The sequence below is a fragment of the Chrysochloris asiatica genome, unplaced genomic scaffold (assembly GCF_000296735.1).
Source record: "Chrysochloris asiatica unplaced genomic scaffold, ChrAsi1.0 scaffold00102, whole genome shotgun sequence".
Lineage (NCBI taxonomy): Eukaryota > Metazoa > Chordata > Mammalia > Afrosoricida > Chrysochloridae > Chrysochloris > Chrysochloris asiatica.
Window position 1 is genome coordinate 8,526,229 of NW_006408620.1, and position 22,089 is coordinate 8,548,317.

The window sequence follows — 22,089 nt, forward strand, 5'->3', positions numbered from 1 at the left end:
GATGGCTGGCCTTGAACATGGTCAAGCTCCTCATTACAAACAAGGGGTTTGCACTGACTGACTGCAGGCGTGCTACGTGAACTGGGATTCACCCATCTGTCCAAGTCAGTTAGTCACGTGAGTGCCTTGGGTTCTGTTCCTTAACAGAGTGAGGCCAGTGACCACATCTGCTGGAGGGTGGAAGCTAACAAAAAAATACTTGGAGATCTTTGGACGACTCATTATTACAGGAGCCAAGTGTTGAGGCAGGAGCTTGCATGTGCCCATCTTCCTTGGTGGTCAACCAAGGTGCCAGGATTGAAGGGCTTCCTTTTGGACAGAGAGTAAAAGACAGGCTAATCTTAGTCTCCCCACTAACTCAAGTTTCATTGCTTTGGAGCTTTGGCCATCAGATCAGTTCCAAGGATGTCTGGTTCCCAGCAGAATTGACAAGCCTGTCCAGCATGTAAGTCTCACCTGCCTGTCATTTCTGGACTCATCTCGGGAAAAGCTCTAATTGCATCTGGCAAGTTCAGTCCCTGCATGGGGCCCTAGTGCCTTGCATTCCTGAAGCTCAACAAACAACCTCACCCAGCAAGCATCTCCTCAGCGGGAACAGGGCCGATATGCACAGGGCTTCCCAGAAGTGGAGCCAAGGTGGGTACGTAACAGCTGGAGAGAGCTTCCTGGGGTGAGGCGTCAAAACCCAGCCCCTGAAGATTCTTGGAGCCCAGGTGGGGTGGCGACTCCCCGGGCTCTGACTCACATTCCCTTTGGGCCACATGTATCCCATAATGCTGACTGCAATTTTCCCTCCAGAGTCTAGGCCGACACTGAGCAGGGAAGAACTTGGGGCTGCAGGGTGGTATGTAAGAACCCCCCAAAAATGCCTTCAGCAATCCCCCAAGGGCACAACCATGTCAATCCTCAGATGCACCAAGATGGGGGCCCTCCCGGCACCCTCAGGCTGAGTCCCAATGTCCCTGTTTTATGACTGCCACACGGTCTGTCCTGTTCTTTCTCAATAGTAGGTGGGTTGTACTCAGAGCTCCAGGAGCAGGGGCGACAATGAGAACATGATTGTTTGCATAGGGGAAGCCAGCAGCCTCCATCCCAGAATGTGGCACTTGATACAGACCCAAACCTAACAGTCCCGGCCACCAGTCCCAGAGGCTTCCAAAGGAATTGTTGATCAAAGGTGGGCAGAAATATGGACAGGGCCCCCAGAGCCCTCCTGGAAGACACTGTCCAGGGCTCAAGCAGAATTTCCAGACTGAACCAACGTGCACCATTGGCTCTGCAGGGAGGAGGGCTAAAGCCAGACCCACCCTTCCCTTCACCTCCTCCCCTCCCCACGAACAACCCTTCCGGTCTATGCGTTCACCTCTGATCCTTTTAGTGAAAACATGAATTAGGCAAACTAATCAATTGGACAAGTGTTGAGATTGAGGCTTTCCCAGAGGGGATGAGAATGGCTTCTTTACTTGAAGTTGGCTAAGATGTCACTGAAAATGTTGAGGAACAGGTGCGCATGGTGATCCCTGAAGACCATGGTGGGCCGGAAACGGATGGACTTGTCGCCACAGCCCCCCAACACCACACCTGGAAGATAAAGTAGGAGGTGGCTTAGGAGCTAGGGGTGTGCGTTCATGGGGTCCTACCCTCCATCCATATAGCCTTCTGTGGGTCCTTTCCCATCCACCCATCTGTCCTCCCAGCCTGTCATTCACCTCATCCTTTATCCCCTCATCCCTTTTTCCTTCCTCCCCTCCCTCCCTCCTCCGTCCTACCCACCTACCTACCTACTTAGTTATCTAGACACCTCTTTACCTCCCTAGTTATCTGTCTACCTTCCTACCTACTTACCTATCTACACACCTATCCACCTCCCTAGTTACTTGTCTACTTCCCTACCTACACACCTCTCTACCTCCCTCGTTACTTGTCTATCTTCCTACCTGCCTATCAACTTTCCCACCTCCCTACATTCCTTGAAGTCCATTCTACTGCCCCTGAACTAGATCTGCTGACAGAGGAATCCTGAGATGAGTTCTTGCCTTCCAGAAACTCTTGATGTGGTATGGAAGCAAAATTTATAAACAAAAAAATCTCGTAAGTTTGGATAAGGGTCAGAGCCACCGCTTAAGGGCAGCACAACTGAGGTGCCTTGTCTTAGTCATTGTTATTAAGTGCCAGGTGGTTAACAGTTTAGTGTGTACCCTACAGCACCACACCAGGGCTCAATCTTAGTTGCTAAGTACCATTGAGTTGATTCTGAAGCACAGTGACACTGTATAGGGCTCCCAAGGTGTGGCTGGTGGCTTTGAAGTGCCAACCTTCTGGTTACCGGTCTAGAGGTTATCCTACAATGCCACACCAGGAATTATCTTAGCGGTTGTTGTGCAGTGCTGTTGAGTCGGTTCTGACTCATAGCGACCCTGAAAAGCAGGGATAGGGAGTGTCCGGCCCGTGGGCCATACAAGGCTTGTGAAATCCTTTGGTCTGGCCCTGCCAAGGCAACCACAGTTCCAACCAACAAGTTATTGTTACTGTTAAGTGCCGTGGAGTCAGCGAGCCGGCACAGGGTTTCTGAGGAGTGGCTGGCTGAGTTTGAACTGCCAACCTCATGGTTCAAAGTGACTGTGAAGTCCAGCTCATTATCCGGTAGTGCCTAGGGATGAGTTAATGAAATCTTTGACCAAATGCAGTAGGATCATTTTTAAGTTGATAATTTTGTGTGTCCTGAGAATGACGTTATAAGTTTTGGCAGAAACCCTGCTGTACAGGGTTTCCAAGGAGCGGCTGGTGGCTTTGAACCACTGACCTCCTGGTTAGCTTCCAATGCTTCTCCTACAGTGCCACACTCAGTGGTTATTTGGCACAGTTTTCTCATTTAAAAAATGGGTACCTCCTCCCTGCCTTCAGGACCACTGCTGGGGTTCCAGGAAACATAGGGAGAAGATTAGCTACTAGCCTGGGCACTGGTCTCTGCTGACCATGTTACTCCCCGTTTCAGACCACAGTGGCTCCCACAGCTCTCAGGAGAAGCTAGGCCACGGGCAATGGGAGGTGAGCCTCACAAGACCTCCTGCCCAGCATCACCCCCGCCAATCTCCATCCTCCTTCAGCCCACTGTCTCCCTTCTATTTCATTCCCTCCCAGTCCCTTACCTTTGTTTCTGGCTATTACAATGAGTTTATTCCGTACGGATTCATCGGGAGTGTCAAAGGAGCAGAAGGTACCTCGCCCTCTCACGCGGCTGATGAACTGGGGGTACCGGGCCTATAGTGGGGAGAGGGGATGAGCAAAGCTGCTGTCTGGGCTCTAGCCAGGCATCATGGGGGAGTTCCTCTAATGGTTTCCTTTGTCCTCCCAAAAGTCCTCACCCCACACTTAAGGAATAACATCTGTGTGTGTGGCGGGGGAGTGTTGGGCTAAAGCCAAAAACCCCAAACCCAACCTACTGTCATCGAGTCGGTTCCTACTCACAACGACCCTGTAGGACCGAGGAGAACTAGAACTGCTCTTTAGGGTTCCCTAGGCAGCTTCATCTTTTTCTGGAAGAGTGGCCAGGATGGGTTTACACTGCTGACCTTGTGCTCAGCAGCCCAATCTTCACACACTATGCCCCCCAGGGCTCCGAGTGTTGGGCAAGGCAAAGACAAATAGTAATAAGATAGAGTTGAGCTGTTCGGGGAGGCAGCCGTGGGCCACACACGGCTGTTGAAGACTGGTCAGTCAGTCCAGATTGAGATGTGCTTAAGAGTAACAGATGAGGGTGAGCCCAAGATTATCCACACACTGGCTGCAGAATTTACTTTAATCAACTTTAGAAAAGACAAATGCATAATTTTCAATGTAATCTTCTTACTTTCCAATACAGTTTGTCCATCTGTCAACAAGCTTTCGCATTCCCTTATTAACAAATGTTTTAGTGAGCTGTGAGCCACAAATGCACTGCTGTCTTCACTTCTTCATCAGAGGCGAATCTTCATCCTCACAGGGCTGCTTTCCGATGGAGCAAGGTCAGGACTTTTGGAAGAATGCTTTAACACCTCACAATGAAGTGTATGCAGAGTGTCAACAGTGTGGGCAGAGGTGTGTGGACGTGCATTGCCATGCAAGATCACAATGTCTTTGGATAGTAGTCCTCTGCATTGAATCCAAAGTTTAGGCCTCAGCTGTTCAGTGAGTAATGAGCAATGTTGATTGTTGAACTGTTTCTTCATAGTGTTCCAGTTTTCCAGCTGAATGTTGACTTTGGAGCTTTTTCTTGGTCAGTGATTGAAGATGTTTCCATTCTACACCCTGCCATTTACGCTCAGGCTCATAGTGATGAAACTGTGTCTTGTCACCAGCAACGATTTTTTAAAGAAACTTTTACTTTCCTTCAAGTATCTTGTCTAAATTTTGTTTGCAGATGTCCAAACGTTTCTTTTTAAGCTCTTCCGTGAGTTTTTTCTGTACCCATCTTGCACAAACTTTTCGAAACCCGAGTCTGTCGTGGAGTATTTCACAGGCAGAGCCATGGCTGGTTGGCAAATGATTTGCCACAGAATCCACTAACACTTGTCTGTTCGACAGAATCATTTCATGTGCACGCTTAATGTTGTCACCAGCTGTGGTGTTTTAATATAACAGAGTGCGGATAATTTTTTACTCGTTCACACACGTTGGATTTAGAAGATTTCGCGCAAGAAAAGGGAGCTCGATTGCTCACCAAAAGGTTGGCAGTTTAAACCTACCCAGCAGTTCTGCAGGATGAAGAAAGACCTGGTGATCTACATCTATAAATATGACAGCCTAGAAAACCCCAGGGGACAGTTCTACTCTGTCCCATGGAGTTGCCGAGAGTTGAAAATTGAAGCTAACCATCCTAACAACATGATTTTTGCATGACTGACATATGCTGAAGTGACAGTATCTTAGCTGTTGTTGTTGAAGTGCAGTTGAGTCAGTTCCAACTCAGGGCAACCCTGCGGTCCAGTGACTATCCTATAGAGTTACCCAAGGACTCCATTATCTTGGCTATCGCGGGGTAAGTAAACTTTTAAAATTAATTTCACCTCCATCTTTTTTTTTTTTTTTTACTTTTAAGACGTTAACTTTTTGTTAAGTGCCATCGACTTGGGTTCAGCCTGTGGCAACCCTGTGTAGGGTTTCTGAGGAATGGCTGGTGGTTTGAACTGCCGACCTTGCGGTTCAAATTGACCATGTGGTCTAGTGCTTATCCTACAGCACCACACTAGGACTTCCCTTTTAAGATGGCCAGTAGGAAATTTAAGACTGACCCATAGGGCAAGAATCGATGCCTTTGAGTTATGGTGTTGGAGAATATTGAAAGTGCCATGGGCTGCCAAAAGAACCAACAGATCCGTTTTGGAAGAGGTGCAGCCAGAGTGCTTCTTGGAGGCCAAGATGGTCAAACTTTGTCACTCATACTTCGGACATATTGTCAGGAGGGACCAGTCAATGGAAAAGGATATCATGTAAGGTAAGGTGGAGGGTCAGAGAAAAAGAGGAAGACCCCCAATGAGATGGATTGACCAAGTGGCCGCATCGATGGACTCAAGCATGGCAACAGTGGTGAGGTTGGCCCAGGATCAGGCAGTATTTCATTCTGCTGTGCATAAGGTTGCTATGGATTGGTACCGACTCAATGACACCCAACAACAACAACAACATAGGGCATTTGCCTAAAAAGAGAGCTCAGAAAAGAGAGAGGACAAATAGAAATGGGGACCCAAGAAGAAAGCGGGACGAGTAGGGGGACTGTAACGAATGTCACCAAAACAAAATGTGAGAAACTGTTGAATGGGACACTCATGTGCTCTGTAAACTTTTACCCAAACAACAATAAAAATACAGTCTATGCGGCTTGCAGGCTATAGAACGAGAAGACAAGGTGGTAGATGTGGGACCAGCGAACATATCATCAAGGGCCAAGGGACGAATGGTGTTTAGGGAGGCTTGTCAAAGGAGGGGTGTTTGAAGTTGGTTTTCACAGATAAAGAGATAGGGGCTGGGGGCTGGAACTGGGATGTTGCGGTTAAGTTGGTTCCAACTCTTTACGCCCTCTAGGATTTCCAATGCATGGCTGCTGGGTTTGCACCACAGACCCTGTGGTCAACAGTTCAGTGCTTATCCTACAGCACCACACCAGGAGTCTGGAATTAAGGGATGGAAAGGTTGGGAGGTCAAAAGCAGGAGAACCACTCAGAATGGCTGGAGCAGCAAGTGCTCGCCTTGGGGGCGTGGACGCAGAGAAGGGTAAACAAGGACGGCTGGAGGAGTGGTGGGGGTGGGTGGGTGGTGGCTGGGGCTGCTACCTGGAGATCCAGCAGCCCTGTGAGCAGGATCTTCCCTGCGTGGGTTGCATTATTCAAGAGATCTTCCCGTTTGATGATGTTGATGACCTCGGCCAGCAGTAGGTTCTTGGACGGGTCCCCCAGCCAGGTGTTAAAGATCCGGTAAGGCTGGAATGAGTTATAGGGTTTCAGGAAGGGTTTGTACACAGCCACACCCGGAAGGGCCCACCTCATGCTGTCTCCAGCAGGAGTGAAGCTCTGACTGAGGGCTAGGTGGGCAACACACTGTACCTCATTGATTCTCTCTTGCGGCCCCTGCCAGCCCCATAGGAGGACTAAGAGCTGGTGGCCAGGAGGCAGACTTACAGAATGTGCCCTTTGGAGATGTAAATTATAATATATGCCTGAGTGTTTTTTGTTTGTTTGTTTGTTTTTTAAAAAGCTAAAGTGAATAGAGAGAAATACTGTTAACTGATGGTACATGGAGGGGATTATAATCATTGTAATGAAACAAGTTGTATGATTTGTTGAATGTAAAACTGATGATATGCCCTGTAAACTTTCACTCAATCCAAAATAAAAATCTTAAATTAAAGCAAAACAAAAAAAAGATGTTTCTTGGCCTCCCTGTAGTTAAGAGGTGTTCATAGGACCAGCTTCTAGCTGATGCTGTGTAAATGGAAGTGTTACGTGGGATTTCTGAGAAGGCTGCTAAAGAGAAGGAGTCTTCTTCCTTTGTCCAGCTCTCCTTTCTTCCTTCCTAAATGCCTAGAATTGAGATGTGAGGGCTGGAGCTCCAGTAGCTATCTTGGGCCCTGAGGCAACTCTGAGGGTGGAAGCTACATTCAGGAATGGTGGAAGGGTAGATCCTGGCTCCTTGAAGATTGTGTTTGTGTGTGTGTATATGAGAGTCTGTCTGTACACGTACAGTGTCGTGGTTAACACTATGGGTTCTGTGTTTAAATCCGGGCTTTGTTATTTACAGTTGGTATGATCTTGGATCACTTACTTGCTGTACTTGATTTCTCATTAGTCAAGTAGTAGATAAAATATAGCACCCACTCTATTACAAATGTTGTCAGGACTGAAAATACACAGAAGGAACAATTTTATCGTCTATACAGTGAAATGATGGGGGAGACCACAGTGGGTCACTGCATCTCCTGGCCTTCAGAGAGACTTCGAATAACCTTGGCTGATAAAGGGGCAAGACCTGGGTCTTAGGAGACGTCTGTGGCTCAGTTCCCTGCTTCTCAGAAAGAACACGCAGTCTGAATGGGATGCTCATCCACCTCCCTCTGCCCTGGGTGAGGAGAGAAGGGAGGGTCCCGGACTCACAGCATTTGGCCGGAACTCCTCCTTGTGAAAAAAGCCCCCAGTCATCATCTTCTTGCTGAAGGTCATGACGTCGGCTGGGTCATCCAAGCCCCAGTGCTCGTGGGCCCAGAATTTCCCTGTGCAGCCCCCTCCCGTCTGAACTTCATCCACCAAGAAAGCACAGCCATGCTGGGTGGGCCGAAGAGAGATGAGGGAGACATTAACACCCCATGGAGGCTGGAGACCCACACCCACCTCATGGACCAAGCTGCCAGGCCCGAGTCCCGAGTCCAGCCAAATATTCACTGCTTTCTGAACAACCCACCCTGTGTTCTACAGTTATAAAAGTAAAATGAAACCAAACACTGAAGCAGGGAAGTTCCAACCAGCACTCGGGAGTGTTTCCCTGAGACTGCTGAGCTGGACCCAAACCAGGACATCAATTTCTGCTGAATAGCAGCAATGCAAGATACACACTCAGCTTCCTCTCATGCTAAGGAAACGTGTGCCAACGGTGAGGCCAGGACTGATGTTTGTCAGTTCTGCTACGGCCAGACTAGTATTAGTATTTGTGCTTTAAATCAACTTGTGGGTGACATCACAGGTTTGGCGGGTCAGTTAAACCATATGAATATAGATACCTGATATTCACATGTTTGTTCATTGTGTATCCCCTGAGTACGAAGCACATGTGGGGAAAAGACGAGTAGGAAGGGGAAGGTGGGAGCTGAGGCCTTCTAGAAATATCTTCATTGAGTGGAGGCTGATTTTGCAATAAGAATTCAGGGAGACCCCACCGAGCCCACCTCCACTCCACCCTCTACCAGGAGACTGACAGACAGACACCCTTTGTATAGATGGAGGTTGACAAGGACCGGGAATTAGAAGTGTGCTAGCCCAGGGCCCCAGCCTGATCCAACCCCACAAGTCCACTGACTTTCCTGGCGATATCTCGCAGCTTCCAGAAGAAGTCATCAGAGGCGTGGTTGTCTCCGCCCTCGGACTGGATGGGCTCCACAATGATCCCTGCTACCGTCTTCTTCTTCTTCCGGTATTTCACAATCAGATCCTCTACCTGAGTGCCAGGGGAGAGGAGACATTGGCATGCAGAGTCAGCGGCCCCCACGGACCCCCTGAAATATACTGGAAGTCTGCTGGTGTGCACTTTCCGTTAGGAGCCACAGGTGCGGATGGGTACCTGTCCTACCTAGCATTGGTGCTGGCCCCTGTGGGGGATACAATCTCATAACTCGCTGTCTGATGTGTCACTTTCCTGACTTGTAATCTGGGGAGGCAGGCGGAGTCTACCTAACGGGGCCGTGGAGAGGATGGAACAAGGTAATGTAGTACAGGGGTACAAACATCCCGAGCTGCGGTGGCTGCTTGAATGAAGCCTCTCATCTCTCTGTTATTATGTATTCCTTCAACGCTTGTTCTACAGTGGGTGGCGTCTTACAAAGACAAAGCTCAGAAATGGTGATCCTTTGTTTACTGATGGTTTGATGCTCCCAAGTGGGAGCCTCAGTGGCAGAGGAGAAGTGTGCAGTTGGGTATTCTAGCCTGGCATCCTTGTGGGAGCAGATTCCATCACCAGCTCTCTCTCCCTTGGAGCCGCAGGATGGCTTCCAACCACCAGCCTTTCTGTTAGTGGCCCCATGTTTAACCGCGGTGCCATCATAGTTACACACAGTTCAAGAATGGAGCGCCTGGGTCACATGGTTTGGCCAGGTCTCTGCCTCTCATTCCCAGGGCTCACGTGCCGTCTTTACTTTAGGATCATTGGTTGTCATTTTTCATTGCCATGTTTTTATGTAAATAACACGTGCGGTATGTGGTTTTTGCAAACTGAGCACCCCTCTCAAGTGTGAGATCCTTGTATGTGCTATGTGCATGGGTGTGTCATATGCAAAAATTACAGTACTTGACTATGTTCTTGTTTGCTCCATTCCTTCTCTCCACCTCACCCACCCTGCACTCTCCAATACAGTGGTCCCGAGCCCCAGGTTGTGACTGAGCATGTAGAAGGTGGGTACGCCAAACCCCATGTATCCAAAGTGTAGAACACACACAGGACCCCAGAGACTTAACAAGAAGTCAGGAAGTATTTTTAACTTAAAAATAAAAGGAGATGCTGAAATAACACTACTGGAGAGACCGAGTTCCATAAATTATTACAATTAATTTTACTCATTTCCTTTGTAACCTTCTAGAGCAGTTAGGAGCAGTAGCTGGGCACCACCTAGGTCTTCTGGTCTTTTGTTTTTGAAAAATGTAATTTCCAGAAAAGCTCTAATTATGTATGTGGTTCTCATGATATTTCTACTGTTGTTGTTGAGTGCCATTGAGTTGGTTCCGACCCATAGCAATCCTGTATAGGGTTTCCAAGGAGTGGCTGGTGAGCTTGAACTGCTGACCTTGTGGTTCAAACCGACACTTTATCCCACAGCACCACACTAAGATTCCAAACGTTATTTACTACTACGCACCTAGCACCTAGAACTTTGCTCAACTCCTAGTAGGTTCTCAAGAAATATTGATTGAATAAAAATGATGAGCCCAAGAAGTAGACCAGTGGCCTTATTTCGGGTCAGATCCAAATCTAAAGACATTTTTTTCTCCCAGCGACAGAATCCTCCCAGAGTCTTATATGGGACACATTAAAGGGGGCTGCTCTGGTTGCAGGGAGTCTGGGTGACACAGTGTTAAGTGCTTGTCTGCTAATTAAAAGGTTGACAGTTTGAACCTACCAACAGCTCCCTGGGATAGAAATGAGGGAGCCTGCTGTCATGACGACTGACAGTCTTCGAAAACCCTACGGACAGTTCTACACAGGACGATGGGGTCACTGAGTCAGAGTCCACAGACAGCAGTGGTGGGCTCGGGCTGCAATGCACTCTCTCCCCTGCCCCCACTGCAACCTTCAAAGTACCCCTCGGCTTCAGAAGAGGATTGATGTGTTCTTTCAATAAACTCTCTTAGTTTGGAGCCCTTGTAACTTGCCCCAAAAGACACTTAAATGAGACAGAAATTGGTACCAGAAGTGGGGTGACAGATGATAGCTAACCCATATCTCTCCCTATTGGAGTCCTGGTGTGGTTCTGTGGGTTAATGTGCTGGACTGCAAGGTCAGCTTGAACCACAAGGTCGGTGGTTCAAGTTCACCAGCTGCTCCTCGGAAACCTTATACAGGGTCACTATGGGTTGGAATTGACTCCACGACACTTAACAACAACAACAGCAACATAGGAGTATATCCCAGTGGGGGACAGAGTGACACGAGGCCTCTCGGTCTCTACTTCCCTTTAGGGGATGACACAGCTCCCCAGATAAATTCTGTGTGGTTCTTGTCTCCTGGGCTGAGTCTTAGGCTGGTGAGGTTAGTGAGCCGGGCTATGGGTGTGGGAGAACTGGGGGGACCCGATGTTACCTCTTCCAGGCAGCGGGCCTCTTCCTGTTGGTTCTCTTTCACAAAGTCTTCCAGTGGGTATTTCAGCCGTGGGAATGGTGCAATGGGCCAGTCGAAGGAAGGGATGTCAATCTTGTGAATAGCTTTGGAGTGAGTGGTCGCCAAGCAACCTGAGTCCACAAAACAGAAAGGCGGATGCTCGGCTTAGGGAATGGGGTGAGCAGTCTTAGAAAAGGAGACGGGCATTTCAGTTGCTACATGCCGGTGGCCTGGTGCCCGAGAGTCTCCCGCCCAGATGTTAAAGCAATATCCCGAAGCTGAAGTGAAACCTGGAACCCTTAATGTGTGTGTGTGTGTGTGTGTGTGTGTGTGTGTGTGGTCACGTGTGATTTCTGATTTATCAATGATGAGGCACAGGCTTGAGGACAAGATAAGGGTTCAAATCAAATCCTGGTTCTGCTATCGGATGATCTTGGGACATTCCCTCATTGCTTCCACATCTGCAAAGTGGGATCGTTCCCACTCGGCAGAGATGCTGTGTGGAATCGAGGCGGTAAGATGCATAAACGCCCAGTGTGAGATAAAAGGCCGCTGTTGTTGTTGCTAACATTACTCTCACCCCCCACCCTGGGATCATGCTGGTCCTTCCTTACCCATGGTCCTCCCATGGAACGCGCCCATGAAGGAGAGGATGCTGTAGTCGGGGCACCCGGGGGCCTAGAACCAGGAAATAAAGGATATTATCAGTCACAGATGTCAGAACTGGGGACTCTATTGTTGCCTCCACAAATGTAGAGAACACTCAAGTTGGTCACAAAACATCCTAGAAGAGTATCTATGTTGGCCACAGAACATTCTAGATGAACACCCAAGTCGGTCACTGAACATTCTAGAGGAATATCAATGTTGGCCACAGAACATTCTAGATGAACACCCAAGTCGGTCACTGAACATTCTAGGATAATATCAATGTTGGCCACAGATCATTCTAGATGAACACCCAAGTCAGTCACAGAACATCCTAGAAGAATATCAGCGTTGGCCACAGATCATTCTAGATGAACACCCAAGTCGATCACTGAACATTCTAGAGGAATACCAAGGTTGGTCACAGAAAATTCCTGAGGAACATTGAAGTTGGTCATAGAACATTCTAGAAGAATGCCAAGGTTGGCCATAGAACATTCTAGATAAATGCCAAGATCGTTCACAAAACATTCTAGGGAGACGTTAAGGTGGGTCAAAAGACCTACGAGTTTCTTTTCAGGCATAAGTTACAAACTGGACCTTTGCAGATAATATCTAGTCCATAGACTAATTGCTCACATTAAAAAAGAAAAAAAATAAGGTTAGATTGAAAAATTAAGAGATTTCACATCAGTATCTGAACTTCTGGCTTCTCAGAGTTGTGAAGAATAGGCCCATTTTCTCCAGTGGCAGCTAAAGGTCTTTCTCCACAAGGACTGGGCAAGCATACATAGAGTCCTCTACTTTCCTCCTTGCCAGCATCTGTCTGGCCTGTTCTCCAACCCCCTCACACTCTGCACTGCCCTCCCAGCACTCAGGGGGCCCCACAGGATTCTGCTGGGCCCCTCACTGGAAATGCCCAAACTGCTCAAAGCGGTCAGCTGGGTCTTTGGGGGGGGGGGAGGGTAGGGTGGGAGGACAGGACCCCACCTCCCTCTACTCCTGTGGCAGCTGCCTCTTGGGGTCAGGATTCCTAGTCTCTTTCTGGCCTCAAGAAACGGACACAGCCCCACTCCCAGTGTTGTTGCTGACCCATGCCACCCCAGCTGGTCTCCGGAGGACAAACCCCAAATCCAGCTCACAGCGCCCCTATGGGACAGAGCAGAACTGTTGCCTCTAGGGTTCCTAAGGTTGTAAATCTTTACGGGAGCAGACAGTCTCCTATGTTAACTCAGCGGCTGTTGACCTTGAGGTTAGCAGTCCAATGCTTAACCCATGGAGCTATCGGGACTCCTTCTAGTCTCTGTGGAGAGGGCTGAAAAACTCCCTCCAATTCCAGAACTCCTTCTTGGCATTGTTTCATTTTGCTTCCAGATTCTAAATGTAATCTATGACAAGGCTTCCAAAAGGATTGGGAAAATTACATTATCTTTTCATTTGATTTTTCTACAAACTGTCTGAAGCTCCCTCATGTGTGTATATATGTATATATACACATGTTGGTCCTGACTCATAGTGATCCTGCATAGGGTTTCTGAAGCTTTTTGAGTCTATGGGAGCAGAAAGCGTTGTATTCCTCTTATAGAGTGCGGCTGGTGGGCTCAAACCACCAACCTCATAGTTCACAGCCCAGTGCTTATCCTATGGAGCCATCGTGATCTCTACATATGTTGTTGTTGTTAAGCACTATAGAGTCAGTTCTGACTCATAGTGATCCTGTTAGGGTTCCCGAGGAGCAACTGGTGGGTTTGAACTGCCAACCTTGTGGTTAGCAGTCCAGTGCTTATCCGACAGCACCACAACAGGACTCACATTATTACACATATTTGGATGCAGCCATTAAAAATGAGGAGTTACGCTTCAAAATGTTGATGTACCAGCATACCATGGATATCAAGGGAGAACAAACCCTACAATTAGAGAAAGAGGCAGGATACAATTCATTTTTATGGGAAAAAATGGCAAGAAAAAAGAAAAAGCTTAAATTGATGTAGATTTGTACAGCTAGAAGGAGCCCTGGTGGTACAGTGATTAAGAGGTTAAGCACTTGGCTGCTAACTGAAAGGTTGGCGGTTCAAACCCATTAGGGGCTCTGCGGGAGCAAGACCTGGCAATCTGCTTTGGTAAAGATAGCCTAGAAAAACACTGGGCAGTTCTCTGTCGTCACAAGGGGTCACTGCGAGTGGGATATTCCACAGCAGTGGGCTGTGTACACAGGAAGGAAGGTATGGACTACATATGCTAACACTCAGAGGCAGGATTAGAAAGAGACATGCCAAACACTAAGAAAGCATAAAGAAAAAAATCCTTAGTCTCAATACCCAGGGGCAACCCACGTAAACGCGTTAGCCGATTCTTTCTAGGATTTTTTTGATAGGTGTTGCTCGTTTTCACGATATTCCAACATGCATGTTTCCACACCAAGAGTAAACCCTGTGCATCTATTTCTGCTGCAGAACTCGGTGGCTGCACACAGCAGCATCAAAAGCTCAGTGGCTTTTGTTTTTTTTTTAAGCTGTAAGAGCTTTAGTTTAAACCTTAATGGCCACCCCATCCTCTGCACATAAACCAGGAAATGGTAGCTGCTCTTGAAGCAGGGGAGTGGAATCCTATTTATCAGGTTTTCTCTTTGGTTCCCCATCATGGTTCCCCAACAGTGGCTTCTTGGGTGCCTCTGTGAACTGCGGGGGCCCCATTTGCAGCCCTACATTGAATGACTTGCTCTCCGTCCTTGGATGTCCCTCTCACATCACTGCTCCTACCCAGGTCAGAGGGATGATGGACAACGCCCTGGTGCGCACATACAGTTATGTGAGCGTCCTCAGTTCTCTCTAGATTCATAACCTCCTTCGTTAACCGGTTGCTATTTAGTGGGTTCTGACTCCTGGTGAGGTGACCCTGTGTGTGTCAGAGTAGAGCTATGGCCCACAGGATTTGCAATAGCTGCTTTGTTAGAAGCAGATAGTACCTCTCTCCTAAGGCATCTCTAGATGGTCTCAAACCTCCAACCTTCCAGTTGGTAGTCAAGTGCTTAATGAGCTGTACCATTCGGGGATGCCGAATGCCCTGGAGTCGATTCGGACTCATAGTGACCCAACAGAGTGCTGGGTCTTTACGGGAGCAGAGAGCTTCATCGTTTTCCCATGAAGCAGCTGGTGGGTTTGAATGGCCGGCCTTGTGGTTAGGAGTCCAGTGCTTATCCCACAGGACCACCAGGGCTCCTCTGGTCTCCTTGCTGTTGTTGTTAAGTGCTGTCAAGTCGATTCTGACCCATAGCAACCTTGTATAGGGTTTTCAAGGAGCAGCTGGTGAGCTTGAACCACCGACCTTGCAGTTCAAAGGACTTTGCAATCTGACGCATTAGCCCCCAGCGCCACACCAGGATTTCCTGGTCTCTTTAGACCTGTCAAATCCAGGCAGTGGTCCTGGGATGCTGGTGAAGCTGCTCAGGAGACGACCCTCAGCTCATCAACAAAGGGTCGGGGGGTGGTTGGTCAGGGGCCTCTCATACTGGAGGAGGGGAATTGTGGTGGGCTCGGTGCCAGCAGGGCCCAGGGGCACTTACCTGATTGATCATGCAGGTCTCGAGTTCCTCTTTGGAGAAGCTCGCGTGACCCCTTTCCTTGTTCTGAGAAACCAGGAGAGAACAGCCACTTAGAGATGCTTGAGGGAATGAAGAGGTCTGACTCGCCATTTCCTCCCGACAACGCTTTCTCAAGAGTCAATGCACGGGCTCACCGCACCTCCCATCATTAGATGCAGGCACTGAGGCAGAGGGTGGCCAGCTGGGCTGCAGTGACATCAGCGGATACGTCCACACGATGCACTGATTCCCTATTAGCAATAACCAAGTTCCGTGGAGATGGTGGATGCTCTACCGGGGGAAAGCATCTTTACATCAGTCAGTCTGACACCCTGGAAACTGACCAGGGTCACCGAAGTCCAACACTCTAGCCATTTGTAATGAGCAATGGGACAGGGTGAGCGTGTTTGGGCTGGGGCTGTGAGAACCTGTGTGTGTGTGTGTGTGTGTGTGTGTGCGCGCGCGCATGTGTGTGGGCTCGCATGCCCCGAAGCCTCACCCGGTACCACATGAAGATAGTCTTGAAGGCATTCTCATTGGAGCAGGAACCGCAGGCCATGGTGATGATCTGCGACATCCCTTTGGGAGCCACCTACCAGGAGGGACACAGAGCTGTGAGTTCTGACCCTTCCCTAGAGCTGGGTCCTGCACTGGCCAGTTCTGGGCCTCCAGCTAGAGGGGTGGGAGGAAATGGACTGGAAGGGGGACTCAAGGCTCTTCTGGGAGTGGAGGAGTCAAGCTTGGGACAGGAAGGAGAGCAAAGACAACCCTGGGCATCGTAAACACCACTGCCGGTCTTTTCTTGGACACCCATGTTTTATGGGTGGGCAGTGGAGGCTCCGGGTTGCTTTAATCAGTGAGAAGAGACACAGTTACAAAACACAGGCCAGGCTCCTGGCCTGGGGGAGGTCATTTCCCCAGCTCTTCTTCCTGCACTCAGGGAATCCCTTCTTCAAAAAGAACATTTAAAATACTCTTCCTGAAAGCAGGAGCAGTATAGCCAAGGCCTTCACTCTTTTGGGTCTCAATCCACTCCTTCCCTCCCCTGGAGAAGAACAGAAAGACAGCACAGAAGTGGGGTGCCTGGGGCCCCAAGGGCCTCACCGAGAGCAACGACTCCTTGAGTTGTTCCACGAAGTTCTCTGGGGGCAGGATCCCGAGGGCAGGCCTGTTGATGAATGAGCTCTGCAAAAACACCAGAAGACAGAGAGTGACTTCCAGGGCCCAAGTGCCCCCCACACCGTCCAGGTCACCGCCCACTGCACTATGGTGGTTTGGTGGGTATGTGTCATGGAGTTGGTTTTGATTCATATCGACCCTGTACAGGGCTTCCGAGGCTGTAAATCTTTACAGGAGCAGAACGCCTCATCTTTCTCCTGCGGAACCGCTGGTAGTTTTGAACTGCTGACCTTGAGGTTAGCAGCCCAACTCATAATCACTATGCTATCAGAGCTCCTTCTTCTTTATTATTTCTTGTTGTTGTTGTTAGGTGCCATCGAGTGGGTACCGACTCATGGTGACCTTATGCACAGCAGAAAGAAACACTGCCCGATCCTGGGCCAACCTCACTATCGTTGCCACGCCTGAGCCCATTGATGCTGCCATTTTGCCAATCCATCTCGCTGGGGGTCTTCCTCTTTATCTCTAACCCTCCATCTTACCAAGCATGACATCCTTCTCCAGCGACTGGTCCCTCCTGATAATATGTCCGAAGTATGAGAGATGAAGTTTGGCCATCCTGGCCTCCAAGGAGCACTCTGGCTGCACTTCTTCCAACACAGATCTGTTGGTTCTTTTGGCAGCCCATGGCACTTTCAGTATTCAAATAGGTGCTGAATGGTGCTGCCAGGTAACAGGTTTTTCCTGAACTTTCAGAGCAATAAACTGAGATTTCTCTGGATTGAAAAAAAGGCTAAATGCCAATTTCCTGGTTATAATATTATGTTCTATTCTATTCTATAGTTCCACCACTTGTCAATCAGTTTTTCCTTCTGTGGTGGCTTGTGTGCCGGTGAGATACTAGAAGCTATGTCACCAGCATGTGAAATACCAGCAGGATCACTCATGGTGGGCAGGTTTCAGTGGAGCTCCCAGAGTAACAGAGACTAGGGAGAAGCAGAGACCACTTCTGAATGGGCAGCCATTAGCAGAACACTGGCAGACATAGTGCCAGAAGACGAGTCACTCCGGTCGGAAGGCACTGAAGGATGACTGGGGAAGAGCTGCCTTCTCAAACAGGGCTGACTTCAATGATGGGAATGGAGCAAAGTTCATGCGCTCAAAATGAGAAGACACAGCTGCCAATATCCATTAATGCTCAGAACACGGAATGTATGAAGTATGAATCTAGGAAAATTGAAAGTTGTCCAAAATGAAATGAAATAATGCATAAAGATCAATATTCTAGACATTAGTGAGCTAACATGGAGGGAATTGGCCATTTTGAATCAGATTATCAATCAAATGGTTTACTATGACAACAAATTGAAGAGGAATGGCTAAGTATTTGTTGTCAAAAAGAGCATTCAAGATCTATCTTGAATGCACAATGCTGTCTGTGATAGGATAATATCCACATGCTAACCAGGAAGAACAGTTAATAGCACCAGTATTCAAATGTATCCACTAAATTATACTTAGTAAATTATTCAAATTTACTAAAGACCGTGATGATGAAGTTGAAAAATTCTACCAAATTTTTCAGTCTGAAATTGATCAAACATGCAATCAGGATGCATTGATCATTATTGGTGATTGCATTGCAACAGTTGGAAACAAAGAGGAAGGATCAGTAGTTGGGAAATGTGGCCTTGGTGGTCGAGACAATGCTGGAGATAGCATGATAAAATTTTGCAAGGCCAATGATTTTCCCCATTGCAAGTATCTTTTTTCAACAACATAAAAGGCATAAACATGGACCATTAACATAAAAGTGGACCTCACCAAGTGGACTACAGAGGAATCAAATTGACTATACTTGTGGGAAGAGATGATGGGGAAGCTCAGTATCTTCAGCCAAAACAAGGCCAGGGGCTGACTGTGGAACAGGCCATCAACCACTCACATGCAAGTTCAGGCTGAAATTGACGAAAATTAAAAACAAGTCCACGAGAACCAAAATAGAACCATGACTATACTGTCGTTGTTGTCACTAAGTGCCATCAAGTCGGATCCGACTCAGTGACCATGTACAGAGTTTCCAAGGACTGGAGGCTGGGTTTGAACCTTGAGTATATCCCACCTGAACTTAGAGATCATCTCACGAAGAGGCTTTCTTCATTAGACATTAATGGCTGAAGACCAGAAGAGTTGTGGGATGACATCACTGATGAAGAAAGCAAAAGGTCATTAAAAAGACAGGAAAGAAAGAAAAGACTAAAATGGATCTCAGAAGAGACTTCGAAGCTTGCTCTTGATCGTAAAGAAGCTAAAGCAACTAGATGAAATGAGGAAGTAAAAGAGCTGAACAGAAAATTCCAAAGGGCGGTCCGAAAAGACAAAGTCAAGAATTATAATGAAATGGGCAAAGACCTGGAATTAGAAAGCCGAAAGGGAAGACATGTTCAGATTTTCTCAAGCTGAAAGAACTGAAGAAAAAACTCAAGTCTAGGGTTTCAATATTAAAGAATTCTATGGGTAAAATATTGAATGACGCTGGAAACATCAAAAGAAAATGGAAGGCAAGAAATAAGAGCTTTGACATGAGTAGACAGACACACACTGATGTTCGGTGCAGCACAATTTACAATAGCAAAAAGATGGAGACAGCCTAAGTACTCTTCAATGGAAGAGTGGATAAACAAACTTTGGTACATACACACAATGGAATACTACGCAACACTGAAGAATAATGGTGAATCTGCAAAACATCTCATAACATGGATGAACCTGGTGGACATTATGTTGACTGAAATAAGTCAATCACAAAGGACAAGTATTGTATGAGACGATTATTGTAAAAACTCAAGAAAAAGGTGTTCATACTAAAAGAAACATTCTTTGATGGCTACTGGGATGGGAGGGAAGGGAAAGTAATTCACAGGCTAGAGGGTACACACGTGTTCACTCAGATGACAGGGAGGGCATTATTCAAGAAGAGAGAGGGCGGTAGAACAATGATGGAGACAGGTGAAGACACAGGGAGGTACACAAGGGCTCAATGGATACAGGTAAATGGTGATCTATACACAACATTGGAACAACAGTGTTCTGCATGGACAGGGACACAGACTGAATGGGTATGGGAGGAAAAGTGGGGTATATACATATTTATACATCCCCACAAATATGTAAGAGTTTGAAAGAGGATATTTTATCGAGTTAATCACAGGAAGGAAGTGGGGCAATGGTTGTTGCCATCACTGAGATGAAACAAACAAAGTGTATGATTCATTGAATGTAAAGCTGATGATCTTGTCTGCAAACCTTCATTCAATTCACAATAAAAAGGTGTTGTTGTTTTTTTTTTTTAAAAAAGAAGACGATGGAAGGAATACAGAGTCACTGTACCAAAAAAGATTAGTTGATTTTCATTCATTTCAAGAGGTAACTTATGATCAAGAATCAATGGTATTGAAGGGAGAAGTCCAAGCCACACTGAAGACATTGGTGGAAAACAAGGCTCCAGGAACTGACATAATACAAATTGAAATATTACAACAAACTGATGCAGTGCTGAAGACATTACCCGTCTATGCGATGACTAACCAATTGGAAGAGATCCATATTTCTGCACATTCCAAAGAATGACGATCCAACGGAATGCAGAACTCATCCAACAATATCATTAATATCACATGTAAGTATAATTTTACTGATAAAAATTTAAAAATATTTGCAATGTTACATTTACAAGTAGCTGCCAGAAATTCAAGCTAGATTCAGAAGAGGCTGTGCAATGAGGGATATCATTGCTGATGTCAGATGGATCTTGGCTGAAAGCAGAGAATACCAAAAAGATGTTCACTTGTGCTTTGTTGACTATGCAAAGGCATTTGACTGTTTGGCTCATAACAAACTATAGGTAACATCGAGAAGAATGGGTATTCCAGAACATATAATTGTGCTCATGAGGAATTTGTACATAGACCAAGAGGCAGTCATTAGAATAGAACAAGGGGATACTGAGTAGTTCAAAATCAGGAAAGGTGTGCACCAGGGTTGTATCCTTTCACCATACTTATTCTATATGTGTGCAGAGCAAATAATCTGAGAAGCTAAATTATATGAAGAAGAATGTGGCATCAAGATTGAAGGAAGACTCATTAACAACCTGTGATATGTAGATGGTACAACCTTGCTTGCTGAAAGCGAAGAGAACTTAAAATACTGATGAAGATCAAAGACCACAGCCTTCGGTATGGGGTTGCATCTCAATGTAAAGAAAACAAAAATCCTCACCACTGGACCAATAAAGAGCATCATGATAAATGAAGAAAAATTGAAGTTGTCAAAGACTTCATTTTGCTTGGATCACAATCAACACTCATGGATGCAGCAGTCAAGAAATCAAATGACATACTGCATTAGGCAAATCTGCTGCAAAAGACCTCTTCAAAGTGTTTAAGAGCAAAGACAATAGTTTGAGGACTAACATGTGCCGGACTCAAGCCACGGCATTTTTAAAATTGGACAATGAATAAGGAAGACCGTAGAAGAACAGATGCATTTGAATTATGGTATTGACAAAGAATATTAAAGGTACATGAACGGTCAGAAGAACAAACAAATCTGTCTCAGAAAAAGTTCAGCCTGAATGCTCCTCAGAAGCCAGGATGTAGACTTCATCTCATTCTTTGGACACATTACCAGGAGGGACCAGTCCCTGAAGAAAGACATCATGCTTGGTAAAATGGAGAGTCAGTGAAAAAGAGGAAGACCCCCGATGAGATGGATTGGCATAGTGGCAACCACAGTGGGCTCAAACCTAACAATTGTGAGGACGGCGTAGAATAAGGCAGTGTTTCATCCCACTGTGCACAGGGGGGTCTCTATGAATCAGAACGGACTCAACACGGCACCTAACAACAACAGCAACATAGTCCATGTTTTTTCCTGCTTTGGGACCACTAAGGAAGGTCTAAAGCAGGTTCAACAAAACAAAGCACAACTCAAAACCCAAAACCAAACTCCTTGCCAAGTCAAGTCCAACTCATAACGAACGACCCCATGTGCAAGAGTAGAACTTTATTCCATAAGAGTTCCTGGGCTGTAACCTTTATGGAGAGTCCTGATGTGGCGCTGCAGGATAAGCACTTGAACACAAGGTTGGTTTGAACCACAAGGTTGGCAGTTCAAACTCACAAGCCACACCTCAGAAACCCTATACATGAGTTGGGACTGACTCGACAGCACTTAACAACAGTCTTCAAGGAAGCTGTTCGCTAGGTCTTTCTTATAGGGTGCTAATGGATGGTGTATCACTCAGGGTTAATGCACTGGACTGCAGAGTCTGTTTGAACAGCAAATTCACCAGCTGCTCCTCGGAAACCCTATACAGGGTTGCTAAGAGTCAGAACTGACTCGATGGCACTTAACAACAACAATGGATGTGTTAGAACCACCAACTTTTAGGTTAATAGCTAAATGCAAACCATTTATGCCTTGCTCTGGGAGAGAAGTTAATCCTCCTCAGTGCTGTGTCATGAGGATCAGAGAGGTCAAGTAACTGACCCAAAGTCACACAGAAGGGGCAGAACCAGAATCCCAACCCAGGTTTGCTGACTTCTCATACACCCAGGAGGTCACCCTTGGAAAATGTTCAAGCTGGGTACATGTTTGCTTGGCACAACCTGGAGACCCTGGCCCAC

General features: G+C 47.0%; 1 protein-coding gene across 1 annotated transcript in view; it reads right to left on the reverse strand.

Moving 5' to 3' along the window:
• Positions 1–1,358: 1,358 nt before the first annotated feature.
• Positions 1,359–22,089, reverse strand: part of ABAT (4-aminobutyrate aminotransferase) — a 56,231-nt gene continuing 35,500 nt past the window's right edge. Inside the window, exons 8-17 of the mRNA XM_006867250.1 lie at positions 16,385–16,465; positions 15,780–15,872; positions 15,263–15,325; positions 11,664–11,727; positions 11,032–11,180; positions 8,542–8,679; positions 7,626–7,793; positions 6,309–6,455; positions 3,150–3,261; positions 1,359–1,581 (exon numbers count right to left, since the gene is read on the reverse strand). Coding sequence (XP_006867312.1) covers positions 1,460–1,581; positions 3,150–3,261; positions 6,309–6,455; positions 7,626–7,793; positions 8,542–8,679; positions 11,032–11,180; positions 11,664–11,727; positions 15,263–15,325; positions 15,780–15,872; positions 16,385–16,465 — 1,137 coding nt within the window. The 3' untranslated portion in view covers positions 1,359–1,459. The remainder of the gene's footprint in view (positions 1,582–3,149; positions 3,262–6,308; positions 6,456–7,625; positions 7,794–8,541; positions 8,680–11,031; positions 11,181–11,663; positions 11,728–15,262; positions 15,326–15,779; positions 15,873–16,384; positions 16,466–22,089) is intronic.